Below are 27,347 nucleotides of genomic sequence, written 5' to 3' on the forward strand. Positions count from 1 at the left end.
GGGTGTCCAGTAAATACTGCTTAGCTATTGGTGCAGCACAGAGTGATTAGATCAAGACAGATATTTTTTCCTAATGAGCAAGCACTGAACATAGATTTACCGCAACAAAACTTTCCAGGGACCGTCCTCTGATCCACAAGGACATTAACAGTTCATTTTTGTTTAAAAATATGTGCCCTTCATGTGCAGTGGCCCTATATATCTCAGCCACTGCACATTGTGCCATATTATGATACAGGTGTGGGACCTGTTATCCAGAATGTCCGGGACCAAGAGTTTTCCAGCTCTTCATACCTTAAAGTAGACCTGTCACCTACACATAAAAAGCTGTTTGCAAATTAAAAAATGGAATCCATATTGTTTTTTTCATTAAAGCATTCATACCTGTTATAAAGGCATTTAAATATCTGTCAATCAAATGTTACCTGCCCCGCCTCTATGCCTGAGGCATAGAGGTGGGGCAGACAATTACTTTCACTTTTCATTCAGCACTTCCTAGATGTCACTGGTTTCCTCACATTCCCCCTCCCTCTTTACACTCTATAGTTGCGTAGGGCACTGCACATGGGCATTAGGTACCTCATTCAGGTGCATACACAAGATTTTGGGGTGATACACAACTTGTCTTAATAACACATAAAATGGCTCCTGCCTGCTTGCTGTGATTGTGTAATTCCAAGACTGAAGGAAACAAAATTTAAATAAAAAATGAAATGTAAGTTTTTTATTTTGCTCAACTAACGTGATAAAAAATAATTTGAAATTATTTCTTGGGGTGCCAGGTCCCCTTTAAAGGCAAAGTCAACCCTAAACTTAAAACCCTAACCTACATAGACCCTCCTCCCTCAAGCCTAAGTGTTACCCCGAGCAAATGTCCCTAACGTTTTACTTACCCCTCAGTGCAGATTCAGGCATTGGAGTTCACAGGCCCCATCTTCAGCCGCTTCATAAATCTTTGGAATGAGACCGGCATGTTGGCGCGTGCGTAGTTGGAGCAATTTTCTGTTTCGCATCAACTGCGCATGCCCCGAAACTCACGAAAATTGCTGAAGCACCGGTCTCATTACGAAGATTACCGAAGCGGCTGAAAATGGCACCAGGTCCGGACTGAGAATTAAAATAGGCCCTTACATTTCAGGTACACAGAGGCCTAAACACCCCCACCAGCCCACTAAATACTGACTTTCTATGGCACCTTATAACAGCGCCTCTGGCATTTGCCAGAACCCACAGATTGCCAGTCCAGGCCTGGATGTCGCCCGTGAACGCCGATGCTTCAATCTGCACCAAGACGTAAGTAAAACATTAGGGGCATTTGCCCAGGGTAACACTTAGGCTGGAGGGAGGGGGGTCTATGTAGGGTAGGGGGGTAGAGGTTTTTTAAGTTTAGGGTTGAATTCTCCTTTAAGCCTACTAGAAAATCATGTAACATTAAATAAAGGTGGCCATACATGGGCAGATTAAAGCTGCAGATATTGGTCCTTTTAGACCGATTCGACAGCGTGTGTGGGAGCTGAATGTTTGGATTAACCCGATATCGCCCTGTCGTTAGTGGGCATATCGGGGGGAAAAATACACTAGTTTGGCAACCTCGCCAAATGAGGGGATCTTATCATGTATGGCCACCTTAAACCTAACAGGCTGGTTTTGCTTCCAATAAGGATTAATTATATCTTAGTTTGGATCAAGTACAAGCTACTGTTTTATTATTACAGAGAAAAAGGAAATAATTTTTCAAAACTTGGATTATTTAGATAAAATGGAGTCTATGGGAGCATTTCTGTTATTCAAAACTTTCTGGATAACGGGTTTCCCGGATAATGGATCCCATACCGTACTGCAAATCTCCGGTTTGGGCACAAAATGCAACACAACTTTATAGGGATTGTCCCGTCATCTGGGAGAAGGTACAACTATCTTTTGTATGTAAAACTTTGGATCCCTTGTACACAGATTTCACTAATCCATAGAGTATGACCAAATGCAACAAAACGTACCTAGGAATTTCTAGGTTCCATTACCCCCAAAATTGCACCTATCAATCTGACCAAATTATGCTGGTCCCTAGTATCGTAGAGTAACTCAGCAGTCATCGTCCCATCTGACCAATTGAATTATGACATTCCGTAGTTTAACAGAATGATTCTGCAGTGCATTGTGACAAAGGATTTAAGTATCTAGGAGTTTCAAAGGTGCTGAGCTTCAATCGCCTATCTTTTTAGCCCCAAATCACACAATTGTCCATTATAATAGCGGCAAGAGCCTAGAGCTTATACTAACAGTAATTCAAAGGAATGGTAGGTGGCAGTTCCACTTAATTTTTTACATCTGATGTAAGTTTTTACAGCACTCTCTACCCCCATCTGTTCACCCCTTTCTTTCTGTTGCATAGACAAACAGATTTTCACTTCTACCCACTAAGAATGCAATGAGTGGTTTTATAGAGGAGGCAGCTGTTCTGTTTGATAGGGCCACCCACCTACATCCACTTTGGTTTTGTCACCTGCAGCTGCCAAACACTAAACAGATGACCATTTGGCACACTTTGCTCCTGTTGCAATCCAATCTAATCAATGTTTATTTTTCATTAATTCTATTTTGATATGCTCATGCCTGTTTGAATCACTAACTACTGGCTTGATCCAGCTCAATAGACCCCCAGTGTTTCCAAGACTTTAATCCAGTACCCACAAAAAGTGCCACCAAGACACTAAAAATCTGATGATGCTGCAGAACATAGTTCTCACCCCTTATTGGAGTACAGTCGGTAATGAAGGGTTGTGATATCATTGTCTCTCTCCTTTCAGTTTGATTACCTGGCTTTCTTACCTACGGTTATAATGTAGTATCAGTATACCTGTTGTTAATATTCCTCCATATTCATTGTTTCAGAGGATGGATTGTAAAGGGGATTGAATGCAATGTAAAATAATTTGTGTACTGTTAGGATATTTAATTTTGTCTTCAGTACTGTTGCTGGATTGCACATCCTATACTTCTGCATGTATGAGAAGATAGAGCCTTATGTATATGCAAGTTATTATTATTGACTGGATAAAATAAACTAACCACTTTGAGCCACTCAAACTAATTTTATCTAGATACACAAATACAGGATGTTTTTTGTTTTTTTTATAGCTGGTATTTTCCTTAATTACTACAACCTTTTTGTAAAACCACATCTAAATTTGGGCATACAAAGAAGAGCCACAACTGTGGTGGTTGACTCAAAACAACAGAAAGATAGGTGGCCATACACAAGTATGGCTCCTCATATGGTATCTCATTGGCATGTGGGCTGATTAGAGAAATATTAGTTGTAGGTTTTACTTGTGCATGGCCAAAAGACTGACAAATGGGCCAGAGGCTGTTGTAAGATGGCTGGGCCTGTATATGTACAACATATAAAGCCATGTCTTCGCTGGTAATGCTCAGCGGGAGCCTTTACATCTCACTGAAATACTGTACTTTCACCCTCCCTCCGACAAGGGTATAAAACAATGCCGACGGGATTTTTAAAAGTGTATTTATCAAAGGTTGAGATTTAAACTTCACCATTTCATACTTACGCTTCTAAAAACCCTATTGGAATGAACAGAAAGTGAGCAATGTTTTCTATGGTCAACTCATAAATCTGCCCCTAAAGTTATAAACATTATGCAGCACGCAGTTACAGTATGTAGTTGGGCTGTAATAAATGACTGCCCTTATAGAGAAACAATTATTTATTAAGATAAATACAGTACAGGTATAGGATCCGTTGATCCATTATCCAGAAAGCTCCGAATTATTTAAAGACCGTCTCCCATAGACTATGTTTTATCCAAATAATCCAAATTTTAAAAAATGATTTCCTTTTTCTCTGTAATAATAAAACAGTAGCTTGTACTTGATCCAAACCTAGATATAATTAATCCTTATTGGAAGCAAAACCAGCCTATTGGGTTTATTTAATGTTTACATGATTTTCTAGTAGACTTAAGGTATGATCCAAATTATGTCCCATACCTTGTACTACACATTTAAAAACTGCATCCACAGCCGGTACAGTTCTCACCTAGATCTTTTCCAGACCTTCAAATCAGGGAGTTGCTGTTTTGGTCCCACACACGGGCTTATTAACTGCTCTCCTTGTCAGGAGTGACCCAGATGCTGGTCATTACTGAACAGGAGACTCCATGGGTTATAACTTAAACATACTGTACCAACTAGTACAGGTATGGGACCTGTTATGCAGAATGGCCGGGACAGGAATTAAGACTACTAAAAAAAATGTATTAAAAAAATTAATTAAACCCAATATGACTGTTTTGTCCCCAATAAGGATTAATTATATCTTGGTTGGAATCAAGTACAAGGTATTTATTGGTATTATTGCAGAGAAAAAGAAATTAATTTTGAAAAATTAGATTTATTTGATTATAATGGAGTCTATGGGAGATGGCCTTCCTGTAATTCAGCGCTTTCTTGACAATGGATTATACCTGTACTAGCAAGCACTTACAAGGAGCATCTGATACCCTTAAGGACAAATACATTTAGGCAGGTACTCCTGTGCTTAGCCAAGTATGTGTTTGGACGCATTTCAACTGGTATCTGAATATAAGTTCAATATTACCACAAACTTGCTAAAAACAGTCCAAGTCCATATTTTATGTCACATGGAAACCTCCAATTATGCTATACTAACCGTTAAATTACAAGTAACACTACTAACTTCAGTTGCCAGGGGGCATTTGAAAAAATCCTAGAACACACTGCAGCCCAAATGCAGAACATAACTTTTTTTTTTATAATAATAATTTTTTTTTTGACTGTGTGATTTCTGCTCCGTTTCACTTCCGTTTCAGCTGAACATTTGTTTAATTCAGTAATGGTACGACAGTAATGGCGTCCTGCATTAGGAAGGGGGATTGGCCCGGACATCATTGTTTTCTTCTTCAGCAAGGGTTCCTAAGGAGAAAGTAGAATTTGGGGCCTCATGAGACTTAAAGGCCCAACTGCACTGGTCACTGAGGGTGACTTACTAAAAACTTTTTGGGGCCCCAGTGTTACAGATGACTGCACTATAATATCCAACAAGTTTTCTGAATACTGACATTCCTTACAGAAGTGACTATACTGCTGGGTTTGTACGTTAAGGGTGAGTTTCCACAGGTACTGCACCAGGTTCTTCAGCAGATTTTCCATTTGGGGCCACTCACTCACTGACTGGAGGTTGCCTGACAGTAGCTGGGGCTGAATGTAGGAGGAAGGCTTGGTGGGTGGGCTTTAGAGCACAAGCGGGGGTCTTATATAATAGGGGGGAAGGGATTCCCCAGTTCAGTACCACAGGCCCGGGATGTCAGCATGTTTACTACTGGTATTACTGTTTCCAGTGATAGATGAAATCCTTTGTTATGTAATTAGATGGGACTCCCAGCTGACATTAAACCCAAGTGATAAACTGCACACATGCCCCCACCCCCTACACATGTACACACCCCCAGGGCAGCCATCGGGGGGGAGAGTTGTAGGGGGCCCGAGGGTAAGGGGGGCCAAGCCACGCCACACTTACTTGATTAGCCGGGCCCCCCATCTTTCTGAGAACTGCTGACTTTGGGATGGCATGGACGTTTAAGGGGCCCTGGCCACCAATTTTCTTATAATGTGGGGGGGGCTGGCCACCAATTTTTTTTTCTCATGTGGGGTCCTAGCCACCAATATTTTTTAAAGGGGGGGCCCTAACCACCAATATCTTTTTATTAACATGTGGGAACCCTAGCCACCAATATTTTTTTTGTTTTTTTACTGTGTGGTGGGGGGCGGACCTGTCGGTGGGGCTCACAGTGGGCTCAGCCCAGGGGGCCCAGGAAATGTTGTCGTATGGGGCCCTGTGATTTCTGATGGCGGTCCTGCCCACCCCTCCCTTACACATCCATCCATCCATCCTACACAGCCACCCACCTCTTCTACACCCACACCTACTCACCCCCCTACACACACATACACGCACCCCCCACTTATGCAAAACACCCACCAGTACACATACACACCAACCACTCTCCACATGAAAAAAAACCCACACACACCCTGTACACACCCCAAACCCTACACAAAAACCAAACCGACCCAACCCTTCTACACAGGCACCCACCCTTTCTACACATCTAGTCCCTCATACCCATACACATGCACCTCACCACTAACCACCTACACACGCATCAACCGACTAACCCCCTAGATACACACCAACCCCTTATACACACCCAGCCACCAACCCACACACATACTCAACTCTACACACGCTCCATGCAAACCTATCTGTCACACTCCACATGCAAACCCACTCCTGGTCATTTTAAAAGCTGAATTTCTGTTTTTAACCCAGAAATAACCCTAAAGTTACCAGGTGTTCCACAAACTCATAAACGTTCTGCAGCACGCAGTTACAGTATGTAGTTGGGCTGTAATAAATTACTTTGCCCTTATAGAGAAACAATTATGTTAAGATAAATACAGTACAGGTATAGGATCTGTTATCCAGAAAGCTCCGAATTACTTAAAGACAGTCTCCCATAGACTCCATTTTATCCAAAAAATCCAAATTTTAAAAAATGATTTCCTTTGTCTATGTAATAAAAAAATGGTAACTTGTACTTGATCCAAACCTAGATATAATTAATATTTATTGGAAGCAACACCAGCCTGGGTTTATTTCATATTTACATGATTTTATTTTAGACTTAAGGTATGAAGATCCAAATTATGTCCCATAACTTGTACTACACATTTAAAAACTGCATCCACAGCCGGTACAGTTCTCACCTAGATCTTTTCCAGACCTTCCGATCAGGGAGTTGCTGTTTTGGTCCCACACACGGGCTTATTAACTGCTCTCCTTGTCAGGAGTGACCCAGATGCTGGTCATTACTGAACAGGAGACTCCATGGGTTATAACTTAAACATACTGTACCAACTAGTACAGGTATGGGACCTTTTATGCAGAATGCCCAGGACGTGGGGTTTTCCAGATAAGGAATTAAGACTACTAAAAAAAAATTATTTAAAAAATTAATTAAACCCAATATGACTGTTTTGTCCCCAATAAGGATTAATTATATCTTGGTTGGAATCAAGTACAAGGTATTTATTTGTATTATTGCAGAGAAAAAGAAATTCATTGTGAAAAATTAGATTTATTTGATTATAATGGAGTCTATGGGAAATGGCCTTCCTGTAATTCGGAGCTTTCTTGATAAAGGATTATACCTGTACTAGCAAGCACTTACAAGGAGCATATGATACCCTTAAAGACAAATACATTTAGGCATATACTCCTGTGCTTAGCCAAGTATGTGTTTGGATGCATTTCAACTGGTATCTAAACATGAGTTCAATATTACTGCAAACTTGCTAAAAACAGTCCAAGTCCATATTTTATGTCACATGGGAACCTCCAATTATGCTATACTAACCGTTAAATTACAAGTAACGCTACTAACTTCAGTTGCCAGGGGGCATTTGGAAAAATCCTAGAACACTGCAGCCCAAATGCAGAACATAATAACTTTTTTTTATAATAATAATTTTTTTTTTTTTGACTGTGTGATTTCTGCTCCGTTTCACTTAGCTGAACATTTGTTTAATTCAGTAATGGTACCACAGTAATGGCGTTCTGCATTAGGAAGGGGGGATTGGCCCGGACATCATTGTTTTCTTCTTCAGCAAGGGTTCCTAAGGAGAAAGTAGAATTTGGGGCCTCGTGAAACTTAAAGGCCCAACTGCACTGGTCACTGATGGTGACTTACTAAAAACTTTTTGGGGCCCCAGTGTTACAGATGACTGCACTATAATATCCAACAAGTTTTCTGAATACTGACATTCCTTACAGAAGTGACTATACTGCTGGGTTTGTACGATAAGGGTGAGTTTCTACAGGTACTGCACCAGGTTCTTCAGCAGATGTTCCATTTTGGGGCCACTCACTCACTGACTGGAGGTTGCCTGACAGTAGCTGGGGCTGAATGTAGGAGGAAGGCTTGGTGGGTGGGCTTTATAGCACAAGCGGGAGTCTTATATAATAGGGAAAAAAGGGATTTCCCAGTTCAGTACCACAGGCCTGGGATGTCAGCATGTTTACTACTGGTATTACTGTTTCCAGTGATAGATGAAATCCTTTGTTATGTAATTAGATGGGACTCCCAGCTGACCTTAAACCCAAGTAATAAACTGCACACATGCCCCCACCCCCTACACATGTACCCACCCCTCCCTTACACATCCAGGCACCCACCCCTCCCCTACAAAGTCACTCATCTCTTCTACACCGACACCTACTCACCCCCCTGCACACACACATATACGCACCCCCCACTTATGCGAAATACCCACCACTACACATACACACCAACCACTCTCCACATGAAAAAAACCACACACACCATGTACACACCCCCAACCCTCCACAACCCCTCCACAAAAACCAAACCCACCCAACCCTTCTACACAGGCACCCACCCTTTCTACACATGTAGTCCCTCATACACATGCACCTCACCACTAGCCACCTACACACGCATCAACCCATTAACCCCCTAGATACACACCAACCCCTTATACACACCCAGCCACCAACCCACACACATACTCAACTCTACATACGCTCCATGCAAACCCATCTGTCACGCTCCACATGCAAACCCACTCCTGGTCATTCTAAAAGCTGAATTTAACCCAGAAATTCTCCCTTATAGTGCAGAGAGTGCAATTACACTAGCAATGAGGACCCCCTGGACCCCTTCCAGAAATTAAAATGTGAGTGCCGTGGGGGGGGGGGGTCAGCAGACCAAAAGCCCAGAATCATCCCTGTGTTTAGGGTTGTATAAATATATTGTAATAGGGGATGATATACGCACCCTTGGACCCTACTTATATGTGCAATGAGTTTGTACCCAAAGACTTGAATTGAAATGACAAAGAGTTACCACTAGACACTTTCCATATCAGGACAGGTCTAACGTGTGGTCATATAACCTTCATAACTCTTTTCACTGCCACCTGACCATGTGATGGACAAATGTGCATGATGGACTTTTTGCTGGTGGAAACATTGCTGTAGCACTACTGGAGCAGTTGTGGACATGGGAATTCTCCTGATCTCTGACTGTACATGTCCAAATTTGGTCAGAAGGCTTGGCCATCCAATGTGTATGTCAGGACAGACAACCCTGCTGTGATCGGAGTGAAGAGGCTGTTGCAGCTGCTTGGATGTTGGCCAGAAGGAACAGAACAATAGGGAAGTGACCAAAATGTCCATCCAGGTTCATTTAGGCTACTTGCTATGCAACTACTGCGGCCTTGATCAGCACCAACTTAACTAAATGTTCATGTCTATATGGTGCTCAATGGTGGTAGCTCCACAGCCACAGAAAGCAGAAGGAGGCACTCTTCATTGCTGCAGACTACAATGTCTTGCAGTATTACGCTGGCCATAGACGCAAAGATACCATTGTTCTGACATTTTTTGTACCATGGCGATCAGTCATTCAGTCAATCGGACAGGTTAAAAGATTGATATTGTCTACCGATCTCTGACAATATCAATGGGAGAACTGACGCTGCTATTCGCCGGACATAACTTTTTTATGATTGCTATAAGTCAATTAATGGCCCGAGCATCTTCTCTTTACTACTTTATATTAATCTGAATGGTTAGTTGCAGGTCGGGAGATTGGCACGGACAATCGTTTGTCAGACATAGGCTAATAATCTGCACATCTATGGCCAGTTTTACTCATTGAAGTTAAAGGGGTGGTTCACCTTTCAGTTGACTTTTAGTATTTCATAGAATGGCCAATTGTTAGCAACTTTTTAATTTGCCTTCATTATTTATTTTTTATAGTATTTAATTTATTTGCCTTTTTCTTCCAAATCTTTCCAGCTTTCATAAGCTACACATTTATTGTTGTTCTACTTGTTATGTCTCATTTTTCTATTTAGGCCCTCTCCTATTCATATTCCTAGGGGGTAGGAGAGGCAGATAAAGTCCATGCCTGGCGCCCCTCCAGCTTTGGGCCCTAGGCATCTGCCTACTCTGCCTACCCCTAGTTCCGGCCCTGTAATACACAAAAGACATAAATATCTTGTAAATGATATTCTTATAAACGGTGAGTTCTGATGTCATCAGTTATAAACGGTGAGTTCTGATGTCATTTCTGTCACATGACTCACTGAAACTTGTGTATTATAATAAATAAAGTACCCCCTTCTGCCTCGTGTTTTTATATGGTCATGAAACTCCTCGGTAACTAATAATATCCTTATATTTTACAAGAGGGGGTACTTTATTCACTATATATTTGATAAAGGATGTGCCCCATGAATCTGGTCTCCGGTACAGGGACAGACACCCCTGTTGGAGCAATAGAGACTCTCCTGTGACAACAGTCTCTGGGGGGGTGTGAGGGTTGGGCTGTAAAGAGTGGGGAACAGCTGGACATGAAAGGGTTGTGTGTCTCTGTGTTTAAGTAAAACCAGGTGTGGGGGAATATTACTGGAAAATAGGGAGGGATTGGCAGGGGCTCAGGAATTCGAGAGAAGAGTGAGGGTGAGAGAGGGCGAGCAGAGGATGCGAGAGTAGCGACTGGGAGGGGAGCACAGAAGAGAGAGAGAGAAGAGGAAGGTACCACGCAGGAAGAAAAGGGGGAGTGCGTGAGGGAAAAGTGCAGCGGAGGAGCACGAGAGGGGAGTAAAGAGCACAAAGGCCTAAAGGGAAGAGGCGAAAAGAAAGTTCGGAAAAGCGACACAAAGGGACCATAAGAGCTTTGTCTTCTGTACTCAGAGGGAAACATCGTAAGTAGCGGATTCCTGCGTCTGAGACTGACTGGATATCTGTCCTCCTCATAACTTATTGCACTTTCCTGTGTGACCTGTCTCTGTATTAACTGCAGTCTCTATAAATGTGGCGCTATGTTGGTTATACGATTATTGTATTAAATTATACGTTCTCCTCAAACTGAGTAATGATCATCTGGCAGGAAGGGTTTCAATACGGGAATCTAGTTCTGGGGCTCTAAATCTATATATCTATATCTAAATCTATGTATCCTCTATCTAAATCTATATATCCTCTATCTTTCTATCTGCCTATCATCTGTCTACTTATTGTCTACCTATTGATACTAGTGTTAGCTAGCAGCTATCGTTGTCTGTGTGTCTATCTATCTATCTATCTATCTATCTATCTATCTATCTATCTATCTATCTATCTATCTATCTATCTATTTATCTATCTGTATATCCCCTCTATCTATCTATCTATCTATCTATCTATCTATCTATCTATCTATCTATCTATCTATCTATCTATCTATCTGCCTATCATCTGTCTACTTATTGTCTACCTATTGATACTAGTGTTAGCTAGCAGCTATCGTTGTCTGTGTGTCTATCTATCTATCTATCTATCTATCTATCTATCTATCCCTCTATCTATCTGTCCCTCTATTTATCTATCTGTATATCCCCTCTATCTATCTATCTATCTATCTATCTATCTATCTATCTATCTATCTATCTATCTATCTATCTATCTATCTATCTATCCCTCTATCTATCTGTCCCTCTATTTATCTATCTGTATATCCCCTCTATCTATCTATCTATCTATCTATCTATCTATCTATCTATCTATCTATCTATCTATCTATCTATCTATCTATCTATCTATCCCTCTATCTATCTGTCCCTCTATATCTATCTATCTATCTATCTATCTATCTATCTATCTATCTATCTATCTATCTATCTATCTATTGATCCCTCTATCTATCATCTATCTATCTATCTATCTATCTATCTATCTATCATATATCTATAGTAGTTTTAGCTAGTTAGTTAGCCGCTAGCATTGTCTGTCTTTCTGCCTGTATCTATCTATCTATCTATCTATCTATCTATCTATCTATCTATCTATCTTACCTATCATCTATCTATTATCTATCTACCTATTTATCTATCTGTCTATCTATCTATCTATCTATCTATCTATCTATCTATCTATCTATCATCAGTCATCTATCTATAGTAGTTTTAGCTAGTTAGCTAGCAGCTATCATTGTCTATCTATCTATCTATCTATCTATCTATCTATCTATCCATCTATCATTGTAGTTTTTATCTATTTAACTAGCATCTATCTATCTATCTATCATCTATCTATCTATCTATCTATCTATCTATCTATCTATCTATCTATCTATCTATCTATCTATCTATCTATCTATCTATCTATCTTAGATAGATAGATAGATAGATAGATAGATAGATAAATAGATAAATAGATAGATAGACAGACAGATAGATGCTAGTTAACTAAATAAAAACTACAATGATAGATAGATACATAATGTATCTATCTATCTGTCTATCTATCTATCTATCTATCTATCTATCTATCTATCTATCACTATCTATCTTCTATCTATCATCTATCTATCATTGTAGTTTTTATCTAGTTGGCTAGCAGCTATCATTGCATCTATATTTATATACCATATCTGCTTTTCTATGATCTATCTAGCTATCTATACCATCTATAGTAGTTTTTATGTAGTTATCTAGCAGTTATTATTGTCTTATATGATATTTCTATCTATTTATTTATTTCTGTATTAGTGCTACACTAGACTCTATAAAACATCAAGAGAGGTCAAGGAAATCAATATTTTTCCTCATAGAAAGAATGTGATTAAGATGATAAGTTATTATATATGGCTTCACTTTATACAGTAAGTTGTATGTCAGTGCTTGTAGTGTGTAGTATTTCTAATCCATGGAGCCATGCACCCAATTGCACCCCAAGTTTTCCCTGCTGTGCTGTATGGTGCTAGTGCAGTGGTTCACAGTTTGTACCCCAGAGTTTGTGCCCCAGGATCCCATTTAGAGATATGAAGACCTTTGTGGGAGGTCATTTTCTTCATAAGATTATAAAGACATGCACACAAGTGTATCATACTATCTACTATCTATGTATCTATTAGCCTATAAGGAGACAACATTGGCAATAATGCAACGTGACTACAGTATGGTATAAACTAGAATATCTGTGGTAATGTACAGGGCCCTGCAAAAGATTGATTTATTGCAAACCCCTTACATAAATTCTTATTGTCAACTACGAATGAGGTCTACATTGGGGCTTTCATCTTGGGAATATTTCACAGGCGGATTTAATGTTAGCCCAGAGTGTCCTTGTATTGAGTGATTGTAGAGTAACAAAAGGTGCGCATCTGTGCATTCATGTTGTGTGCTTCCGTGCAGTTGTCGAGTTATCCGTGACACCTGGTGTGAGTGATGTGATGAGAGCAGAAGAGCGTGATTTTTAAATAATAAATGTTTCTTCCTCCCATGCAGATGCTGCTCTTCTCCTCTGTGCTCTTCTCTCTCCTGCTGGTTTCTTCCAGACAGCAAGAAAGCGAGGGGCCCAACAGCTACACGGTAACGGTATTAGTTTTCATGCTATTCTCCTTGTTCATGGGCAATTAACCAACTTCTGGCTAATAGATCTATGGCTAAAGCACACTTCAGGTGTCATGCACACTTGCAATGCGACTGTATGCGCTTTTCAACTGAAAATCTGCTCCAGGAAGGACATATCACTGGGCTCCACAACAAATTTAATTTAGGACCCCAAAACATTGGTAAATTGAAATATTCTAGCAAGATATTTTGCGCAAGATATTTTGATAGATTGCTCTTTAATTAGGACCTTACACTGCAAGTGCTGAATCTGCTTCCTCTGATGTAACCCTTTTTTATGCAACTATAAAGTGATCGCATTGTCTTGAGTCGCATAGCAATCCTAATAAAAACGCAGATGTGCATGCAGTCTCAGATGTCTGGGCCATTCTTTTTCCTTTTAAAGGAACAAATGGTGCATTGTGTAAGCCAAATGAGAAAATAGACTGTGCTCACAACAGCTGCAAGTTTAAGACATACCCAGGGGAGGAGGATGAGAATTTTGTTTGGGGGATTCTTTCCACTGGTGCTCTTATAATTTATATATAAATATGGGTTCCCTATGGGGAGGCCAACCCCTCCTAAATCTTCATATATCCCCATATATATTACTACATTTCCTGATAAATGACTGTGCGTTGTCTCGACATGGTAAGGACATTTTACTGTAATATAATACTAATACAGATATGGGACCTGCTATCCAGAATGCTCGGGACCTGGGGTTTCCTGGATGATGTATACGTAATTCGGATCTTCATACCTTAATTCTACTAGAAAACAATTTAAACATTACATAAACCCGTTAAGATGGTTTGCTTCCAATAATGATTAATGATATCTTAGTTTGGATCAAGTACAAGCTACTGTTTTATTATTACAGAGAATAACAAAATATATTTTTTTTAAATATTGGTAAATATTGGATTATTTGGATAAAATGGAGTCTATAGGAGATGACCTTTCTGTAACTCAGAGCTTTCTGGATAACGGGTTTCCAGATCCTATACCGGTACCAGTTTTGGGTGACACTACTCAGATTTACAAATACACAATTATATGGCAATATGTCTATTTTTTTCTGTTTTGGTTCTCTTTTCATAAACTCCCTTTAAGCATTTCTTTTCTCCTTTAGGAATGTACAGATGGTTATGAGTGGGACCGTGAAAGACAGCACTGCAGAGGTAACACACATACATGCACACACACACACGTATCAGGAGTCATTTAATGCATTCTGTTTACTGATTGTAGTAAAGATGTTGCAACATTTCCTGGATATTTCTGTATTTTCTCATTACCTTGTGAACCAACCAAGGTCATAGTTGCCCATAATAATCTCATTCAGTGGCGGAACTACCGGGGGAGCAGGGGGTGCGAAAATGCGGCCAAATGCGGCGGTACGGAGGGGGGCGGGGACGGCTGCGCGTCACCCACCAGGGCCCGCCCCCCTCAACGAACACTACTGATCTCATTATCTCTTGCTCTTTCTTTCTGTAGACATCAATGAGTGTCAAACCATTCCTGATGCTTGTAAGGGTGAGCTGAAGTGCATTAATCATTATGGAGGTTATCTGTGCCTTCCTCCCTCCGCATCTGTAATAAGTGACTCTCAGACTGAACAGGGAACATCTGAACTTCAACCACCTGTGGATCATGAACTTGACCAGCGCCCCAATACTTGCCCTAGTGGATACCAGCTTGACCCACAGGGTCAGGGCAGCTGTGTGGGTGAGTTAAAACCTGTAGTTTTATTTTTAAGCTTCAATTTTAGATGTCCCTTCGAAAAGTGGTCTCTTAAGTATAAAGGTACAGGAATAGTTTTCATGTATTTTTGGAATTTGCAGATAGGCAAGAGATGCTATTGTTTAAGATGGGAGATATGTATTTGTATGAAAATTAAAGGGGTTGTTCACCTTTGAGTTAAAACTATAATGTAGAGATTGATATTCTGAGACAATTTGCAATTGGTTTTCATTTTTATTATTTGTGGTTTTTTAGTTATTTATCTTTTTATTTAGCAGTTCTGCAGTTTGCAGTTTCAGCAATTTGGTTGCCCCAAATAACCCTAGCAACCATACGTTGAATATGAATAGGAGAGGGCCTGAATAGAAAGACGGATAATAAATAGTAGCAATAACAATACATTTGTAGCCTTGCAGAACATTTATTTCTAGGTGGGGTCAGTGACCCCCAATTGAAAGCTGGAAAGGGTTAGAAGAAGAAGGCAAATCATTAATAAACTATAGAAAATACATAATAAAGACCAATTGAAAAGTTGCTTAGAATTGGCCATTCTATACATACTAAAATTTTACTTAAAGGTGAACCACCCCTTTAATGAGCTTAACTTGGAGGGAAGCTGTTTTTTTAAGCAAATGTGATGCAGGTAGGGAATGTATGTTTCTTTTCCACGGCTCTAAACTTTGTACTGTTCTGTTTCAGATGTTGATGAGTGTGAACACCAGCTTCATGATTGCCTTCCAAGCCAGGATTGCATTAATATGCTTGGTAGCTATCACTGCAAGTGTCCAGAGGGCTACAGGAAGATTGGGAATGAGTGTGTAGGTGAGTAAAAAACAAATAAAATAAGCACCATCTGCCCTGTTCTCAAAGGACCAGTACTGTCAAAATCCAAAGTGCCCTTCCTTGAGCCGCACCTATAAAAAAACTGTTTCTTGGCAAGAAATGTCCTATTTTATATGACAAACATTTTCATTCAATAGTTCTGTAGAGGCATGAATGGTATTTGACTACAGTATAAGAACTAAACCCATTATATTGTATGCAGCTTATCTGGTATGTACTGTGTAAACATGGGGCTTTTTTCCCTATTCAGATTGAAGTAGTTCTTCTGAAGCAAACAAGCTGTTTTTACTAGTGTAGGGTAACAGTACATTATAGTGGTCATTTACGACGACTCCATGCACAAAGTACTAAGGGGTGCAAGAGTGCAACCATTAGTGCTCAAGCAAAGATCATTTTAGTGTGAACTGTAGTCCACAGCATCAGCAGGCGCAGGCCCTATTCTTATTACTCATTATGTGCCTCCCATCAACACAAGCCAGGCCCAGACTGACAATCTGTGGGTTCTGGCAAATGCCAGAGGGGCTGCTGTAAGATGCCATATACATATTTAGTGGGCTGCTGGGGAGCTTTTTGGGCATCTAGGTCCTTGAAATGTCAGGGCCTATTTTGAATCCCAGCCCAGATCTGACACAAACACTGCTGTATATATGAGGGCTGCCCCAGCTCTCTATGCTCCAAAATGTAGAGCAGAGGCTTGCAGCAGTTTCTATAAGCTGAAATGCAGAGTGTGGAGTGACCATATTTTGCACTTTGCATCCTGCCTTTTAGTTCATAAATGAGCTTTTATATCTACATGCATATACAGCCCTTTCATTTTCATGTTATTGCTCGATTCATGCCATCATGCGACAAATACAAGGACCTACACCAGACCCTAATATGTGGCAGTATAGCAGCTCATACGGTAATACAGAAAAGTGGGTGTTTTTAGTGAAAGACACCAAGCACTTCATAAAATTAACGGTCAACATGTATTTCCGTTTAGACACCAGATTAAATTACTAGATAAAGAAACTAGGAGCAACTGACTGTAAAGAGAAAGGAGGTGACAAGGCAGCTGCAGCCACGTAACTGTGAAGTTCAGTAGGAATACAAAATCCACATGTTTTGCCAAGCAAAGACAATTAACCTTGCATCACATATTTTTTGCACATGGAAAGTATGTCAGGTATTTATTGACAAGCAATACCCTACATTATGTTCTTTATAACAGGTACATAAGTTATATGGTACTCTGATGTACTGTATTCATTTCTTGGGTATCAGTATGTCTTCCCTACAGGCTTTTTGCTATTCACTTAGTTATTTGGTACAGATGTACTGTACTTAATTGTTACTGATTTCTTGACCCTATTCAAGCTTTCCTAGTTGCTAGGGGTAAATGCCGCCCGTGACAATAATATTTTACATATTGCTCCGTGGATGCGCCAGTTTCACCAGCATTTCAATACGAAACCGAGCAAAGAGCTTTTGAATCAAAGAGAGAGAGAGACAAACAGCAACTACTTCCTCCCAGCTGGTAGTGTATTGATTAGTATATTGTTTATAAGTTGTTGGAAACAGCATAAAAGGGGGCTTCCAGTACAGTTCCTGCCTGACACGATTTAGAAGATGGGGGGAGGGGTTGATGGATCCTTTGCTGGTAGGACAGGGGGCACTCTTAAAGGGGCTATTCATCTTCCAAACACTTTTTGAGTTGAGTTGTTTTCAGATTGTTCACTATAAATAAATACTGTTTTCTATCTTTTATAACTTAGGGCTCTTACACACGGGCGTTTGTGCGCTCCCCTGCTTTGTGCTTTCCTCCGCAGGGGAGCGCAGGAGTAGGCGCACTGAATTATTGTCAATGGGGCTGTACTCACACAGACACATGTAAGCACCAAACGCAGGTTGGGACGCAGCATGTTGCATTTTACCTGTGTTCGATGCATACATGCGTCTGTGTGAGTACAGCCCCATTGACAATAATTCAGTCTAATCCTGCGCTCCGCTGCAGCTGAACGTAAAAAAGTGTAACGCAGGGGAGCGCACAAACAAATGCCGCGTGTAAGAGCCCTTACCATTTTCCCAAAATTAGAGTTCAGTGATTCAGAGCGGATTCTGAACTGTTACAATATGCTACATCTACTTGACACAATTAGTTGATACATTTATCAGGAGCATCTGTGAAATATTAGCAACTAATGTATCAATTCTAACAGCTGCCTTTAATGAAACTCAGGAATTCTGCTCAGCAGGGCTAAGTATAACAAAAATGGTCCCAAATAAAAAATAGAAAGTAATTGGAAAAGTCTTTATTTATGGGGAACAATCTGAAACCAGCTGAACTGAAAAAAGTGTTTTAAGGTGAACAACCCCTTTACGGTGGCAATAGACGCTACGATTACGAACTTTTCCTGGAAAAGATATTTTCAGGAAAGATCAATCGTTTCAATACACACGTGTGAGCTGAATCGACAGATATACAGTACAAACAATAGAATTCTACCTCTATCTGACAATTCAGCACTAACAGTGGCTGATGTTTGGGTGCCTTTTCAAATTTATACAACCAGTGCCCATCACTGCCAGTGATGAGTAACATCACTGACAGTGATGGGCAAATTGACGAGACGACTGATATCCAAGCCTTCTGTCATTATCGGCCTGCCATACACGCACTGAATATAGTACAAAAAAAATTTTGTACGATAATATCTGTGCATGTATGGTCACTTTTACCCATAGATCTGTCAGGCAAGGAAGGAACAAATGCTTTAGCCCTTCTGGTTCAAATAAACACTTCTTCAGTAACTGTTTTGTCTGTATGCACAGAGCAGAATTCTGGTGCAGTAACAACTGCTGGCAACATATCAAAACTGCATTTATTTAAAATAGGAGTATAATAAAACAAAAAAAATAAAAAGATACTACAGTACCCAACAGCCGAGGCTGCCTATTTTGCCCTGGCAATTGATGACGTTTTAAAGGAGTGCAAGTTCTTCTGGAGTGCAGCAACGTTCAGAAATTCCATTGATTTTTGTGAAACAGGTATATCAAAGCAAACAGATGATTGATCCATGGGTAACATCACTGGTAGTGATGGCAAAATCTGGCCTGTTTTGAGTCGCTAAAAATTTGCAAATTTGCTGAAATGCATTGAAGTCTATGGGCGACAACATTTTTTTGACGCGTGACAATTTTTTTCACCCATTAGAGTCTATGGGCGTCATTTCCGCTGCAAAACTTGGTAAAACATTTCACTCACCACTGGGCTCATTTGCTCAGTTTTTAGTGTTTAAAGTTTGCAGCTAACACAAGTACACATTTATTTGCCTTCTGCTTCTCTTTTGCTCTCATATACTTTCTCCTATTGATCACCATCTCTATAGACATAGATGAGTGCCGATATCGATACTGCCAACACCGATGCGTTAACTACCCAGGTTCTTTTGTTTGTCAGTGCGAGCCTGGATTTCAGCTGGCATCAAATAACCGCTCCTGTGTGGGTAAGTCAGTTTTGCGTAATCATGGTCAGAGTGCCACTGACTAATTTACTGTAGATTCACTACAGTGTTGGACTGTCTGAACACAGCTTTGTGCAACTCTAATTTTAAGGTCACAATTTAGAGAGTTCTGCACATAAGAGAATATTACATAAATATTGCAAAACTGGTGAACTGATATGCTGGACAATTTGTATTGTATAAGAAAGTAATATTTTGAATTTAATGAATATAAAAACAATTATTAACATAGACTTATAAAACACACCAACATATTTAACAGAGCTGTACAGGTATGGGACCTGTTATCCAGAATGCTCGGGACCTGGGGATTTCCGGATAACGGATCTTTATGTAATTTAGCTCTTCATGCCTTAAGTCTACTAGGAAATCATCTAAACATTAAATAAACCCAATAGGCCGTTTTTCTTCTAATAATGATTAATTATATCTTAGTTTGGATCAAGGAAAAGGTACTATTTTAATACTACAAAGAAAAAGGAAATCATTTTTACAATTTTTGATTATTTAGATAAAATGGTGTCTATGGGAGGCAGCCTTACTGTAATTTGGAATTTTGGATAATGGGTTTCCGGATAACAGATCCCATACCTGTACAATAAAATGGTGTATACATTCACCATACAATTATGTACAACCTATACATGGGTTAAAGAGGGCACTGCTCAGAAGAAAATTACAATGAATTGAATTGATAAAGAACCTGATACACTTCTTGTCTGTCTTCATCCCCACAGATGTTAATGAGTGCTCAATGGGCACTCCCTGCCAGCAAAGGTGTTATAACACCTATGGGACATTCCTGTGCCGCTGCAATCAGGGCTACGAACTGAGCCATGATGGATATACCTGCACTGGTAAGAAACCAAGCTACAGTACCTGGAATCAGTCAGAACATGTAATAATTACACTTGAAGATAATTGTACTGTCTCTGGGGCAGGATTTGAGTTTGGACCCTCTACTTGACACATAAACATCTTCATTCCCTCACGCACACTCCCATAATGCCTAGCCAAACATTCTTATCTTCATGTTCCAGTCTCTCAGTCTGTAAAGTGGTCAAAATAAAGTTTTCAGCAAAGCTTTCAGCAGGACAGGCTGCATTATACTCTGTTTACCCAGGCATCTTGTGTACTTCATGTGTATAAAGGGTAGAATTGGTCAATAAAGTTTTATACTGCGCATTCACCAAATCAAATCTAAATGGCCATACACGGCCCGATATAGCTTATTGGCCCGTGTATGGGGCCCTCCGATGGGCTTCCCCGGTCGATATCTGGCCGAATATCGGGCAAAAGTTGATTAGGCAGGGCTAAAAATGATGCAGTCCCACGATCCGACTGCCTGTACTGCTGCATTATGATTGGATCAGTCGGGAGAGATCCACTCGTTTGGCAGCATGGCCAAACGAGCGGATCTCTCTGTGTATGGCCACTTTAAGGGGATGCCTTGTTAGGTTGGAGAAGATGGCGACAGTCCACCCTGCTGAAAACTTTGCTGTGCTAATGCATTTATCATTGAAGGGGAGGATTGGCTGTGGTTAGAGTCTAAAGTGTCATATAGTGATTCAACAGAATTACAGTAACACCAAAAAATGTAAGTCTTTTAAAGTAATGAAAATATAATGTACTGTTGTACTGCACTGGTAAAATGTATGTGTTTGCTTCATAAATTCTAAAATAGTTTATATAAACAAGCCGTTGTGTAGCCGTGTAGGCAGCCATTTAAAACTGAAAAAGGAGAAAAGGCACAGGATACACTGCAGATAACAGATCAGCTCTGTAGTATACAATGGGATTCTTCAGAAATTATCTGTTATCTACTATGTATCCTGCGCTTGAATGGCTGCCCCCATGGCTACACTGCAGTTTGTTTATATAAACCAGTTTACCAGTGCAGGGCAATAGTGCATTATATTGTCATTCCTTGTCATTGTTGCTGTTATTCAGTGGAATCTTTTAGGGGCAGATGTATGAAGGGTCGAATATCGAGGGTTAATTAACCCTCGATATTCGACTAGGAACTAAAATCGTTCCACTTCGAATATCGAAGTCGAACGATTTAGCGCAAATCCTGCGATGGAACGATCAAAGGATTATTCCTTCGATCGAACGATTAAATCCTTCGAATCGAACGATTCGAAGGATTTTAATACAACGATCGAAGGAATATCCTTCGATCAAAAAATCTCAGGCAAGCCTATGGGGACCTTCCCCATAGGCTAACATTGACTTCGGTAGCTTTTAGCTGCCGAAGTAGGGGGTCGAAGTTTTTCTCAAAGAGACAGTACTTTGACTATCGAATGGTCGAATAGTCGAACGATTTTTAGTTCGAATCGTTCGATTCGAAGTCGAAGTAGTAGTCGAAGGTCGAAGTAGCCCAAAAAACACTTCGAAATTCGAGGTTTTTTTTAAATTGAATCCTTCACTCGAGCTTTGTAAATGTGCCCCCAAATGTCTCTAATATATATGTCAATGACATCTTGTTAATATATCAGTGCAATACAATTAATCAGTACTTTCTACTCTTTCTATTAGATATTGATGAGTGCAGTTATTCCAGTTACCTTTGCCAGCATCAGTGTGTGAATGAGCCCGGAAGCTTCTCCTGTAGTTGTCCCGAAGGATACCAGCTTTTAGGCACCCGACTGTGCCAAGGTCAGACAATCACCAGCAATTAGAGAATAATAGCACCACAAAAATAAGTTTTGCATACTCCTTTGCTCAGTATACTTAAAGAGTTTTGTTTAGTTTTATGCTTCACAAGATGATGCAGTTCTTGTAAAATTGTGCATATTGGATGTGGTATGTGTAGTATTTTTTGGATACTGCTTATTGTACATTGCTTTTAGGATTTGTATGGTACTATTCTTCTCCTACGAAGTGTCAAGGTGTTATTAATAGGGATGCACCAAATCCCATATTGAGTTTGAGATTTTTTTCCTATGCATATCAGGGTATGAATTTGGGATTTGGCCAAATCCCTTATGAAAGATTCGGGTCTCTGCCCAAACAATAGCTAAATAACTATTTTTTTGTTTCTATGTCATTTTATTTTTTCTCTAGATATCAATGAGTGTGAACTTGGGACCCATAGCTGCTCAGAACAGCAGACCTGTGTCAACTTTCATGGGGGTTACCAATGCGTGGAAAAGAATCGCTGCCAGGAACCTTTTATCCAAGTGTCTGAAAAGTGAGTCGTGTGTAGAAGACAAATTAGTCCCATGTCCGTGGCATTAATACGAAATAAAACTATAAGTAGGGATGCACCGAATCCAGGATTCAGCCTTTTTCAGCAGGATTCGGATTCGGCCGAATCCTTCTGCAAGGCTGAACCGAATCCTAATTTGCATGTGCAAATTAGGAGCGGGACGGAAATCGCGTGACTTTTTGTCACAAAACAAGAAAGTAAAAAATGTTTTCCCCCTTTCCACCCCTAATTTGCATATGCAAATTAGGATTCGGTTCGGTATACGGCCGAATCTTTCAAGAAGGATCCGGGGGTTCGGCCGAATCCAAAATAGTGGATTCGGTGCATCCCTAACTATGAGACATTACTCATTTGGCATTTTTTGTATTTGCCTAATGAATTTAATAATAGGTTAATCGATAATTGTTTCCATTATGCTTTTATTTCCTTGCCACTGCAAAGGTGTCACTACCATTGTCTTAAAGGATAGCTGGCCACGTGCTTCCTTATTAAATGCCATAGCTCTAGTATTGTGTTAAAATACTCACTTGTGTATTATAATAAATAAATGTGAGGATATTAAAAGTCACCTTGGAGTTCCATGTTCCATGAGCTGGATAAAAGCACTCAGCCTTTGTCCTTCTTCTTTTATATGGTCATCGAACTCCTTGGCGACTTCTATTTATATTTTACAATAAGGCGGTACATTATTCACTATATAATGCCACACAGAAGGAGAACTACAACAGTTGCAATGCCTTTTCCTATTTGCAGGCACTTCCCATTGACAGGAGTAAGAAACCTGCTGCTTAAGGCAAATGCTGGTGGTGCCAGGAAGGGACCACCTGAAACAAGTGCTGCATAGAAAATCCCTGCCCTGCAGCCAGTTTTTGGGGTTAAGTCAGCTAAAGAGTACCCATACAGATGTATAAGTTATGTTTTTCATAGTCAGTAAAGAGAGATACCACAAAAACTATGCCTGCATAGGCATTCAGCTGTATCAAGCATTATTCTACAGTTTCTACAGAATATATTCTATGATCTCATCTTTTATTTGATTTCATTTATAATAAATAAATGGCTTATTTGAATAATGACAAAATACCAGGTTTAATGCATGTAATAGCAGCTTGTGCTGTTGATTGTTCTATGTACTTTGGCTGTATTTATTTTCCAGCGTTTGAATCAAACGTTTGTCTTTTTTCTCGTCTCCAGCCACATGAAAAAGTTACCAGTTAACCCCTAGACACAGAACTCTTTTACTGGAAAAAAAAAACCCTCCTTTTATTCCATTTTCCGGTAAAGCCCTCTAAGTCTGAATATGTTTCTACACAGAGCAGTCTGTTATTATAAGTGCTTTACTAAAACCCTGTGTTGTGCCACGCAGAAGGGCACTATTACAGCATACGTGAAGTAGAAGCATGAAACATTCATACTAAATAGCAAACAAGTTACTCGTGCAAAAATACAGAACCTTTTAATATGTGATGTTCAAATATTGTATGTAAATCATTTTTTTCTCTTGCTGCTACAACACAAAGCAGGCACTAAGGTTCCTACAGACTAAAAGTTTGCAGGTTCCACAACAAATCTTTTCCCCTGTTTCACAAGCATAGTTAAAGTGGAACTCCACACAAACATATCTTAAGCTTTCTGAAAAGTAAACATAATTTCAAGTAACTTTGCAATATACATCATTCAAAAAGTATGCAGACTTTTCATGATTTTTAATGCTTTTGAACAGTTCCCTTCGCCTCGCCCCCTACTCTCTTGCTGAGCTGGCTGATTACTGTTAAGCTGGCCATAGATGCAAAGACTTCCCCATCTCCCGACCTGCCACTAACCATTCAGATCAAATAAAGTAGTAAAATAACAGATCAGCTGATGTTCTGCCCCTGACAGCAATCGCACAAAAGCTAGTGACAGTCTCCCACTGAAAATCGTACGATCGGCAATACATGCAGAGATATTATCGGCAGCTACGACCGATCTCCGTGGGACGAAAAATGTCGGGACTCTCCACACACGGTCCAAAAATCGGATCTTTGTGTCTATGGCCAGCTTTACTTTGTATCAGCAGCAATCTGTCCTCAGGGTTATCCTCCAAACCCCACAAGTCCAATGCATTGTGGGTTATGTAGTTCCTGCATGCTGTCTGTAAGCTGTGGAGTAGTTGCTACAATTTGTAACATCAGTGTTTAGTCCCTCCTTCCCTGCCAGGATTTGAAATGATGCAGAAAGAGAAGAACTGTTTCAGAATAGAAAATTGCATTTATTCAGACTTTTTGACAAAGCAGGTAACTGTGATAGATATATTAGGGGTTTCTTTGTTTTTTGGGCCCCTTTATCAAATTTTGGTTTGGAAGCCAGAGTGCACGTTACTACTGGTTCCCAGGGGCTGCTGTACCTAATCTTGCCACCCATGCACAGTACAAAAGTGGAATTATTCTGGAGGTCAGATTCAGCAGAGCTTAACCCAAACCTACCGTGGCCCGCAAATGGCACAGCGAGGTTCTGCGGAATCTTCCCGACCCGTGGGTATCGGGGTATCACTAGCAATCTGCATTTCATGCTGCATAAAAATATCTGGTGCAGATTGCAGTAACATCAGAACACATTTCAGTTATCAGAATACTCACTGTTTATTTTCCTAAAGATTAATAATATCTTAATAATCTTTATAATAGATGTCATCCTAATATTTTTGTCTATATTGTAGCCGCTGTATGTGTCCTGGGACCAATCCCCTGTGCCATGATGAACCGGGCTCTGTGGTGTATAGATACATGAGCATCACATCAGACAGAAGTGTGCCCTCTGAAATATTCCAGATACAGGCAACCAGCGTCTACCCTGGAGCTTATAACATATTCCAAATCCGCTCAGGAAATGAGCAAGGAGAGTTCTTCATCAGGGTAGGTGCAAATCTCATTGTGATGCAAATGGAAAGGTCAAATTATCATGTTATTTGTGTACTACAGTAAGACTGATCAGATTTAGGGGTACACAGACATGGACTCCGTGTTACTGAATAACCCCAGACTTTCACCCGCAGCTTATTTCCTACCTACACGAAATAGGAAGCAGCAGTTGACAATGAAATATGTCTAACTAGCAGTTTTTCATTTGGACCCAGAAGGTTGCACTTCATGGCAGTGTGTCTTTTTTTCAACCTCATCTACTATGTATATTAAAGGAGAACTGTCATGAAAATGTAACATAAGCTTCAGCATACCAAAACAAGAAGTTTTCTAAATATAATCAATAAAAAATTCTTTACCATTTCTGAAATAATCACGTTTATCTTTAATATCCCCCTCTCAGCATCTGTTTCTCTTCATTCTCTTTTCATGCAGGAGTTGGGTGGCAAATATTTATTGACAGTTAGATCCAATATATCTTATTGGGGGGCTTCCTTTCCTAGCAGATGTATTAGAGCTCACTGTATTAAAATCACCAGAAATCCTGTCTCTCTACATGGAGGATTTGTGCAAAAGACAGTTATTTTGTTTGTACTAGAATCAGTTATTTGAGTGAGATCTAATATATCTGCTAGGAAAGGGATCTAACTGTCAATGAATATCTGACACCCATCTCCTGTATGAAGACTAGAAAAGTTCTTATTTCAGTATGATAAAGCTTATATTACATTTTCTTTTTAGGGATAGTTCCCCTTTAATGTGTGTCTTTTAGGGAGACCAGTATTGGTATACACACACGCTGCATAGTAGGGAGACACTGCTAGTTTGAGGAGGAAATGAGAGTCACTAATTCAGGGTTTATACACTTATAAATACATATAATATTCTGCAATATAAGAATTCTGATTGCACAGTAAGGTCACAGACAAATTAGAGCAAGTCAGGTGATCCCACTGGTGTCTAATAAAAGGGCAGCCAAGTTTGGGAGTTTTACTTTGAAAGCAGCTAGTAAGTTGCAGGTAAAACTTAGTCCCTTTGTAAAATGTATAATTAAGCAATTGAATTCCTTTTGAATCAGATGAAAATTAAGCGTAGGACTGGCCAGATATGGGATGACTTTGACGTAGTTGGCCATCTTAAATATATTGCAATATATGGACAAAGGGTAAGGCATTTTTTAGTAGCAGTATGCACAAAATGTCTCTGTCTTAAATATATTGATAATGGGTTGAGTGCAGAGGACCTCTTGTAGTTGACTATATGTATTTTGTGGTCACACCCTCATTGCACCCCCGCCTAATGGTTTTAAAAAATAGTGGTGAGCACAACTTTCCCTTGTTTGTTTTAAATTAGAGCGAGGAACCTTAACATTTTGGTTTTATGTTCCCTTAGATATACGGTCTAACTCTTTACTCTATTACAGCAAATCAACAACCTCACAGCTATGCTTGTCCTGGCCCGCCCTGTCATTGGCCCCAAAGAGTATGTACTGGATCTGGAAATGCTAACCACCAATTCTCTGCTGAGTTACCGCTCCAGCTCTGTGCTTAGACTCACCGTGTTTGTGGGAGCTCATTCCTTCTAGATCCATGTGAATTCACAACAGAATTACTATGTATAAACTGTTCCTTTTTTATCTAA

The 27,347-nt window shown here is 39.9% G+C and overlaps 1 protein-coding gene across 3 annotated transcripts; it reads left to right on the top strand.

Annotated features, from left to right (window-relative positions):
* The first annotated feature begins 10,568 nt into the window (after window positions 1-10,568).
* efemp2.L (EGF containing fibulin extracellular matrix protein 2 L homeolog) lies at window positions 10,569-27,347 on the top strand. 3 transcript variants are annotated; one of them, XM_018257682.2, is made up of 11 exons: window positions 10,569-10,833; window positions 13,396-13,485; window positions 14,636-14,684; window positions 15,001-15,231; window positions 15,946-16,068; window positions 19,461-19,577; window positions 20,333-20,452; window positions 22,134-22,253; window positions 22,662-22,788; window positions 25,505-25,700; window positions 27,130-27,347. In XM_018257682.2, the coding sequence occupies exons 2-11, from the start codon at window positions 13,396-13,398 to the stop codon at window positions 27,289-27,291; spliced, it is 1,335 nt and encodes a 444-aa protein (XP_018113171.1). In that variant the 5' UTR covers window positions 10,569-10,833; the 3' UTR covers window positions 27,292-27,347. The 3 variants fall into 3 exon arrangements, with proteins under 3 accessions (XP_018113171.1, XP_018113173.1, XP_041445954.1); XM_018257684.2 differs by having other exon boundaries at window positions 10,570-10,833; window positions 13,396-13,479; XM_041590020.1 differs by lacking the exon at window positions 10,569-10,833 and having other exon boundaries at window positions 13,390-13,479.

This window comes from Xenopus laevis, chromosome 4L (genome assembly GCF_017654675.1).
Source record: "Xenopus laevis strain J_2021 chromosome 4L, Xenopus_laevis_v10.1, whole genome shotgun sequence".
Classification (NCBI taxonomy): Eukaryota; Metazoa; Chordata; class Amphibia; order Anura; family Pipidae; genus Xenopus; species Xenopus laevis.

Bases quoted from the DNA above. Each gene is read 5' to 3' on its own strand.
- efemp2.L (XM_018257682.2), top strand. From the start codon at position 13,396: ATGCTGCTCTTCTCCTCTGTGCTCTTCTCTCTCCTGCTGGTTTCTTCC. The intron at 14,685-15,000 runs GTAACACACATA...TTCTTTCTGTAG, and splicing joins TGAAAGACAGCACTGCAGAG to ACATCAATGAGTGTCAAACC. The intron at 25,701-27,129 runs GTAGGTGCAAAT...ACTCTATTACAG, and splicing joins AAGGAGAGTTCTTCATCAGG to CAAATCAACAACCTCACAGC.